The sequence below is a fragment of the Glossina fuscipes genome, unplaced genomic scaffold (assembly GCF_014805625.2).
Source record: "Glossina fuscipes isolate IAEA_lab_2018 unplaced genomic scaffold, Yale_Gfus_2 0, whole genome shotgun sequence".
Lineage (NCBI taxonomy): Eukaryota > Metazoa > Arthropoda > Insecta > Diptera > Glossinidae > Glossina > Glossina fuscipes.
Window position 1 is genome coordinate 17,293,384 of NW_023998414.1, and position 9,670 is coordinate 17,303,053.

At 34.8% G+C, this 9,670-nt stretch overlaps 1 protein-coding gene across 22 annotated transcripts in view; it reads right to left on the minus strand.

The window, feature by feature from the left end:
• The window catches only part of LOC119633132 (small conductance calcium-activated potassium channel protein), a 244,980-nt gene that overhangs the window by 12,937 nt on the left and 222,373 nt on the right, over positions 1-9,670 (minus strand). For 18 of the 22 annotated variants that reach the window (XM_038026582.1, XM_038026492.1, XM_038026573.1 and 15 more), the window contains 3 exons: positions 9,109-9,244; positions 3,365-3,475; positions 985-1,112 (listed from right to left, as the gene is read on the minus strand). In XM_038026582.1, the coding sequence (XP_037882510.1) occupies positions 985-1,112; positions 3,365-3,475; positions 9,109-9,244 (375 nt within the window). The remainder of the gene's footprint in view (positions 1-984; positions 1,113-3,364; positions 3,476-9,108; positions 9,245-9,670) is intronic. The other 4 variants (XM_038026553.1, XM_038026527.1, XM_038026483.1 and 1 more) reach the window with 1 other exon arrangement.

Sequence of the window (9,670 nt, forward strand, 5' to 3'; positions counted from 1 at the left end):
TACATACATACATACATACATACATACATACATACATACATACATACATACATACATATATAGATGAGAAGTTTAGACGCTATCGAATAGGAAAAGTGGGGAGAGGGCGAGCGGGTTTCTGCAATCTTAACTACAACGAAATTTGGGAAACTAATATTCAACGTGAAAATTGGAGTTTACATTCATGTGTAAGTCCACCAAATAAACTCTACTGTTCGATATTTTGATACAATGGGCGAACAAACAAAATGCACGAACCCTGCGATTCGATTAGGCTTAATGAGGTAAGAGAAAAGGGGGCAGATAAATATTGGCAATAAGAGTTTGCATACGCATTAGGCAATTATGGAAACTTTGAGATACGAAATTCTATAAAATTAACAACTGCTTGCAATTAAGAAACGCTTTTGAAACGATAGTATTGTAAACAGGGCTTTACAACCTAATTACAGGCTAGTAAAACGAGTTATTTATTTAGTTTGTAACTTTTTGGTTTGGTTTTTTTTTTTTGTTGGTTTTTTTTGTTATTTTTTTTATTTTTATAAAAAGGTTTTAAGGGACAGCAGCGTAGAATTGGTAAGCAAAGAGCATTGGACGTGTTTTTAGTGTTTTATATACATATATCTGATGTTATATTAATGGGTCGTCAGCATTTTCTAGTGCTGAGTAAAACATAATACATGCTCGGCTGCATGGTGAAGTGATGTAGGAACATAGCAATGGGACCAGGAACTTTTCGTTTTAATGGAGTTTTGTAAAACATTTCGTTTATTTATGAACGCTCCTGCTTTTAGATAGCTTTAAGGCGAAGCGATAAATGTTTTTAGTTTTGCGTAACAGAGATTGGAATTAAATATTAGAATACAAAAAAAAAAAAAAAGAAAAAAGCAAATCGTTTTAAGACTAACTCGAGCAGCTGAGCGCTGTCGGAGGATTAGTTAATTTTTAGTGGTGGAGAACTGGATGATGTCTTTGAATACTCACGCATAAATTGCTAAAAGGAATTTGCGCTGGTGGGTTCTTACACGGCCGGGATTAACCCGTTTTACTAGTCTAGTATGTTTGTAAATGAGCCAAGTTTCACGCAAAACATTCGCCGCAGCATTTTTCAGCTAGAGTTTTGTTTTTCGCATTTCGGCAAGAAGAAGAAATAGAAACAAGAAATATTAGCGGTTCGTTTTTTTTGTTTTGCTATTATGAAATTAAATTAAAAATAAACATAAAATAAAGTCAAAATTAACAAGAAAAATAAAAGAAAAAATAGTGACAAATACTACCTTCACTACCTTAGACTGACTTTTGTGTACCCACCACCGCCTCAAGCAGATAAAATCTTTGTGCATGTCTCATGACATTGTGTCATCATATTTATAATAAGCCAAGGAAAAGTTTGAATTGTGTCATTGAACCATAAAACGGCGGATATATGGACAAAAACTTTTAAAAAAATATTGGCTTATTCGATCAAGTCTCCACGGATTTGCTAAAAAAAATTCGTGGTATATATCGTGGAGATGTTCTAGGAAAGTCCGTAATCAGCAAATAATTTGGTCATTTCCGCAGTGAAAAATTCCGTTCGATCAACTGTTGACAATATCGACGATATTGTTCGAAAAACTTGGAAAAATCGGATCCATTGTGGAGTTGAGCATTGAGCAAAAAAAATTTTTTTAAAAAGGAGACAAGCTTGATTTTTGGATACCGCATGAAGTAAAAGTAAAAATTTGAATAGATTTAGTTTCCATCTGCTCGTAGGTGCTGAATCGGAACTGAATCCAACAATTTTTGGAGAAACTGGTAATGCGCTATGAAAATTATGTAATCACATACGATAATAATGTGCAAAGAAACTAAGGCAAATTACGGACCGAATGTGCTGATAGGCTTGGTAGATTCGCAAAGAAACTATGCGTCACGAGCTGCCCCGAATCCACTTTCTACTCTTAGAACGTAATTCACTTAAAGGTGTATATACATCGGATATAGAAAGAAGGCGTTAATAATTTGTTTACGCAGAAAAAAAACCTTTATTTCAGGACAATGATATTACAGAAAAAACTTTGCCAATTGCGCATCGGATAGATAACTGATCGTGTAAGCAACCTTTCGTTTAGGTGTTATCATAATATTCGAAACACTGCTTAAACAGGTAATAAGCAATCGATTAAGACTAGTGTTCAGCAGCAGTACGTCATCACGTCGCGGACAGAATATGCAATCAGCATGTTGAAAGATCGCGATATCGAGGCTTTTGGTCGTGTTTATCAGCTCAATTGCATCAATGCATGCCCTGTAGTAATGTAAAATACAAAGCACCAAGCTAATATCTTCAAATGGAGCGCAATGGATATTTTACTTGCGGTGTTAAGAGCTTATCTGATCTGAATTATGCTTTTTTACACTTTGGACAGGATGGTATCCTGGTCACCTATCGTCATCCATCACGGCTGACCAGCACTTCTGCTCGAATTAAATAGGAAAAGTAACGCTTTGAGCGTTTGCGTTTGTGTTTGTTGGTAAAACTTTCTACTTATTCGCAGTTCGAAAAAATTATCTTTATACACACTGTAGTGAGATAACATGCACTGCTCAATAAAACTTAGAAAGATAGCATTTTTATGTATTTCTTTCTATTTCGTTGTATACATGTTAACATAAACATGTGACTTCTACTTGTCATCTACGTTTTCATCTTAGTTGTATTAATATGTTGCCATTTCGTGATTTCAATCGGATAACTAAATCGGGTTATCTTTCTACATTATGTGAAACAAGGCGTATTTGCAAGCTTGCCTTTGGGCTTTGCTGTTCCTGGGAATTCTAAGATACATACGCCTGCGGTGGTGGTTCCAAAAAAATTTTGCAAGATGGCATAAATGCTTTACAATGCGATTAAAAAGTTTTCCAACGAATTATCATGAATCACAACGAATAGATTTGTAATTTATATCTCAAACCATGCAAAAAAAAGGAAAACAAAACGAAAGAAACGAAAAGGAGGGGAAAAGACATAGGGCCAAACAATAAATTGAGTTCAGTTTAACAATTAAAATAAAAGAAGCTAAATGCTATAAGAAATAAAAATTTAAAGAAAAAAAAATAGAAATAAAAAATATACGAAAAAAAAATAAAATTGTGTGCTAATTGTGTGTAGCAAACAATGCTGAACGCATCATAGTGAGGTAAAGAGAGAGAAAGAAAGAGAGAAAGAGACAGAGAGAAAGAGCGAGAGAGAGACAGAGAGAAGAGGAGAGAAATAGAGAAAGAGAAAGAGAGAAAGAGAAGGAGAAAGAGAAAGGGAGAGAGAGAGAGAGAGAGAGAGAGAGAGAGAGAGAGAGAGAGAGAGACTGGAACGATTAAATACCCTTTTCGTGAGTTGAGTATCCATCATGAAGTTATGTACATGTTTCTCGGCCCGCGTCAGCTCTAGTTTCCTTGATACGACTGCTACGAGTAAGGCCGTGCATCCCGCACCCTATAAAATAATATATTTGCATATTTAAATTATCTATTATTGCAAATTATATAATATGAGCGATTCCTATCTGGAAAATCAAATGTTAAAAATTTTGATATGTTGTCTATGAAACTGAAGTTAATTTTGTTTTTTTTTTTGTTGTAACGTACTGATTAAAGGAATTTCAATGGAATCGCTCATGCTTTTATTTAACAATAAAAATTAGTCGGCGTTGATAATTAGCTGAGCTGATTGTATGTGTTTCGTATTCATAGCATGTCCATGTCCACAATTATATTAATTTACACATTTCTCCTGTGCGATTTTGTACATGTTTTGTGTTATACGTTGTTATTCTTCTTAATGTTTATCGTACTTGATTGTCAATTGTTAATTGATTTCTTAAGTCATTTGCCAATTATTGTTGTTATAGCCGTTGTTGCATGAAAACCATGTTTACGCAGTGAAGGAAAGCATGTGTGTTTGCATTCAATGAGTAACTTCTGTTACTCTGAGTTAATTAACATTAAAATTCAACCAGATCCTGTCACATTGCATTACATAAAAACTGCTCAATCTCATAATGTTTATTTAACTAGTATAAAAACATTTATTTAATCATATTTACTTGTTTAAAACATATAAATAAATAATGCGTGTATCGTTTATAGTTCACCAAAACTTGATCATGTCAACTATTATTTTATTTTAAAGACATCAGTCAATGTGAACAATAAATGTACGAAGACTAATGGTTACTTAATTGATAATTATCAATCTGATCCTACTCTCGACAAGTGTAGCAACAAGCGATTGCACTAGACCTCCCTACAATACGATGACTCTTTCCGTTTATCTGAATCCGTGTTACACTAGTCATGAGCCGTCCGTAGCCCAAAGCGATGAGCTTACTTACCTAAAACGAAGTTCTTTACCGACCGGCCACTCGGCCGCTGATTCTCCCTGGCGCCTACTATACTTTGCTTAGACCATTGCGCAGAATAGTTGTTGCACTTTCCTAGTGCTCAGACAAGACAGTATTTAGAGTCAAGTAACTAGTTGCGTATTAGCGATCGTGGAGTGTTTGTATGTAAACGTTGGCGTCAAAAAAGTTATTAATACATTATCAGCCCATAAAGTTTTAATAATCAGGTGTAAGACCCCATAACTATTTTTATGGCAGTTGAATAGCAAATGTGTTTCTCCTATGAGAGGGAGTGACAGAGAGAAAGAAAGAAAGAAAGAAAGAAAGAAAGAGAGAGAGAGAGAGAGAGAGAGAGAGAGAGAGAGAGAGAGAGAGAGAGAGAGAGAGAGAGAGAGAGAGAGAGAGAGAGAGAGAGAGAGAGATAGAGAGAAAGATGTCCGTCAGTATATATTTTTTCTCTCATTCTTTCACCGTATTATACGAACACGGTTTCAATTTTGCTCCGTGTTATACTAACACGTGTTATTTGAATGAGTGTTTTAGAAGCGTCTTCTGCATTTAAGCAAAGAAAAGTTCATAATGCACAAAGCGCAATTGATTTTATAAATTTTGTAGGCGTTCTTTTAAATTTAGCGGATACACCTAAGGTGATGAAATAGGCTCCAGAGACGAAACAGGTTACAATTTGAAGATTTTTCAAAATACGTTAATTCGGCCATATTTGATAATGGTATGAATAGAGTTCATACTCTTTGAGTCATCCCGGCATACATTTGAGCAACAAAAATCTTAACGTTTGCCATTCAGAGAACAAACGTAGAAACATGCTTTCTTCCCAAAATACAAGCTTACATGTTTATTATACTTTGTCCGAATATATGATTTACACTAAAAACAAATTCACTTGTCTTACATAAACAACATTTCCGCAGATTTGTTTACACCACACGTCTATTCAGTCGCCCGCCTTTATTCTTATGTTCAACTTAAAAATCGCAATTTTTAAGATATTTCGATGAAATTTGGTAAACCGACATGCTTCAGTTTACTAACGCTATCGAAAATGCCTAAGATCACTTTCCCGACTACGTCACATATAAAGTCTCATTTTCAAAAGTTAATGAATAATGGCACTAAGCGAATTTGTGGTGGGCCTTGATTCACTATAATGTTTGTACTTTTTAATTAATGAGAAGCTTCTTGACTTTCTGTTCAAAGTTTTATAGCCAAAATCTTACTCATACACCTATTGCTTTTTCTTGGGGAAACTTAACCTCCTTTGTAATGCTTTGGCATTATACGCAAATACTGGAAGCATATAAACTTGACATTAAAATCGACAACAACCATATCGATAATAGCAGGATACTGCAGTTAATACATTTTTTGCGTAATTTTTTAAGGCATCGCTCCACTGATCAAGTGTTGATTAAATTCTTTTAAAATTTGTCTCCTGCAATCCACACTGCAAGCACACTTCTAATCTTATGTCGCAATATATTAAGACTACCTAATAAGCCCTTCTTTTCTCTCGATTATTACCACAGCATAATCTTTTGAAATTAAAAACTAAGGAGAACTCCGTTATTCATGTTTATATTATATAAAGATATGAAGTGAACAGGACTCCTTTTAGGTTTAACGTTGGTAAATCAACAAGCACTAATACATACCTCTGACAAATATAGTTTGATTTATTCTGCCCGCAAATTAATAGCGAATTATATCTGGGTTTGCAATAAATATTGATGTGTACACGTTTTCCATTTACCGGGGATTTTCTTTTTCCTTCGCCTCTGTCTGTGGCCCCATTACCTGGATATATCGGAGTGCGCTTGCAACATAATAACTTTCGACCAATTCGAAAATATCTGCTCGTAGGTAAATGAATAAAACATTTTCAACTAATTTTGGGGAAGGATTGCGTTTATAGTTTTGCTGCTCAATGAGAATGCTACGTAGAAGTGTACTTTCGGACGAGGAGTTTAGGTAAATTGAAGGGATGAGACTGGTCGGTAAGAAAATTGCCGAGACACCAATTGAGATAAATCGGTACCGCTATACGGTCTCAAATTATCTAAAAGACCCTGACAATTATCGTCGAATTGAGTGCAGTGGACGCATCTCAACCGTGGATCAGAGGAACATGAGCCATGGCAATTAAGGAAAATACGAATTGCCAGTAAATAAAGGTAGAATTAGGCTTAAATGTAGCGAGAGAACGGACAATATAGATCTTAGATAAGGCGTTTTGTAACGAATAAAATTAAGTACATATTAGATTTCCTATTACCCTACTTCTGCTCGACGTTAATGGTGAAAGACTTTGAGAAACTTTCGATGCTTTTACATATTTCTTTGAATACTTCGAACAAGAAGAAGTAAAGGGAATTGACGGCATTATAGCCACACAAGATCGATTATTAAACACTCTATACTGCTTCCAATACCACTTTACCGAATACAATTTTTCGTATCATTTTGTTGTAAAATGCTGAAATCATTATTATTGTACAAAAGCTTACTTTTAATAGCAATATGAGAAGCGGTCCAAAAAGTAAACCGGCGTTGTTCGAACTTATTACAGTTAATTTACACGTCAAATTATAACTGTCAACTTCTTTTCGCCACAAAATATTGCCTAATTCTTTGTTTTTTGCAAGGACTTCCATGGGGTGGTGATTATAAACATCATCCTATCCCAGCCAAATTATCTACATTTATTTAGCGGGCGAAACTATTATTTTTTTTCTAGCATTTAGCGAGAAATACTAAAAACTGAAAAGGTTTTTTGTACTCGGGCGTTATATGGAAAAAGCTGCAAAACATTGCTGCTCCGATACATTACGTTTGCGATAAGAATTGCGTTTGTGTCAAAAAATGTCGCTGCGCACTTTACTCTATCAGAACATCCCGCATTGAGCGTGAACTGTCACTCTCCAGACTGATTTCTTTCTTTTTCTCTTTTAATATAACCAATCACTCAGAGATTGCCCCCTACACGAATAATACGATGATGGTCAGAAAGAAGCAAAAAAAAGGAGGCAGTGGCCGCATATAGCGTAGCGAATGCCTGACCAATCGGTAAAGGTTCGTTTACTACAGCTCTGATTATGTATGCTTTAATGCAAAGAAATTTGAACCCGCGAACACTGACTTCCTAATCGCCATTCTTATCTATTCGGCTGTATATGCGGGTGCAAAAGCATATCTACTCTGTTCCAGGCTGATTATATATAGCTCCGGCATTTTCATTACTACTATAGCCAAAGCGATACACCGCAGAATGCCGTGCCCAGTAGGCAGAACACACCCTTGCTCCTACCTAGCCATCCCTAAGAACATGCTACTTGGTGTAGCGTTGCGCTTTCCTTAAATATATTAAAATTTTATTTTAGTTGCTACATTGTCAGTTGACCGATAAGTGGCATTTTTGAGCTAGACCAACCTATCTACATACATCGATATACCTTATAGTTAGTTGTTTTTTTTTCAAGATTGATCTGTAGAATGGAAGCAACGGTGTATGATAAAAGCGAAAATCTTAATATTGTATTTCAATATATGCGACTTTAAAATTTTGTCACTCAATACGTTTCCTGTCTGACACATATACGGCATAACCGTTAACGGGTCAATATGATTTCCAAGTAATACCAAATCAAGCGATCAAACGGCACGTGTCTAGATTTCACGATATTTTGACAATTAGTTTACTATTTATTTACTATATTTACAGTTGTTTTAGTACCACAACTTTTGTAGTTGTGAAGACAATGGAAAAGCCTGAATTTCGTATGTTGTGAAACGTTGCATTGACGTGAAAGATGTTATGGCGACCGTTGTCTGTTTAGAAAATTTAAATTTGTAAATGGTTTGCTTATTTTAAATGAAGTCATTTAGGCACCGATGATGCAGTTGCTCCACGAAACATAAAAGTAGTGTACAAAATGTTTTGGTGAAATTCGGGTGACACTTTAGAGATATCAGAAGACAGTATATTTAATATACTGCGGCATAAATATTTGCCCATGAGAAAGCTCTGCTCCGATTCGGTGCTTGTACTTGCTCACTTTTGAAAAAAGATTCAAATGTGTTGTTAGCCGAGTGAATGACAAGCGACGAAATTCCTCCAACACAGTAGGATCACTATATCCACTATCGGTGACTTGTAAACAAATGGTCGAAATGTCATGAAATTTTAGTACGTATCAGGTGAAACGTGTTTAATGTTTGACACTATTCAGCAATTATACGGGCTTGTCGAGACTGTTGCCATATATGTGGCAAACTGGAGATTTTTTTTTTGAAGTAATGGATTTTTGATATTCTTCTCATTAAGAACACAAACACTTCACAGAATTTATAAATGTTAAGAATATAGTTTGCTTTGTTTCTCTGATAAAAGGTTTAAATAAATGTCGAATTCAACCGTAAACTAATAAAATTCACGCGCAATCAGCCGAATGGTTGTTGATTTAAATTTCGTAGCGAGAGTTTAGTATTGAAAGAGAAACATAGAATATATATTTATATATTTATGTATAAAAATATATATATAATTTGTATATATATTTGCCGCTATGTGAGTGGGTGTTATGAATTCCGTTCCCGTGTATATATTTCCAATTCCATTTTTATTCACATAATTCTTAAAAGTGACATTCATTTTTATGGTATCCTTGATATTCATGTTGTTGCGTCGGTTATTTTGTTTAAAACTCACCATTATTCCTGTACTGACGGCAATACCGCGTCCGCAATAAGTATTTGGTACAATGTCACCGAAACCAACACTTAAAAACGTTATTGCTATCAGCCACATTGCATTCAAAAGATTTGCGTGTTCTTCATCATGAAACCTGCGCGTTTCATAGACACAAACAGAATACACATGGTTGGAGAAGAAGTTGTATCAATTAAATCGAAATTGAATTCGAATTGGATCAAAAGGCACACAAAAAAAAATAAAAAAAAAAAAAAAAAAAAAAAAAAAAAACAAATATCAATATAAAAAGAAAATAAAATAAGAGAATACATATTTACATATAAAGTAGATTTTGATAGCAAGATAGACAAATAGAAATAGCAAGATAGACGAATAGGAATAGCAAGATAGGCAAATAGAATAGTATAGAGTAGAAAAAGAGATAGATAGATAGATAGATAGATAGATAGATAGATAGATAGATAGATAGAGAGAGAGAGAGAGAGAGAGAGAGAGAGAGAGAGAGAGAGAGAGAGAGAGAGAGAGAGAGAGAGAGAGAGAGAGACAGAGATAGATAGAG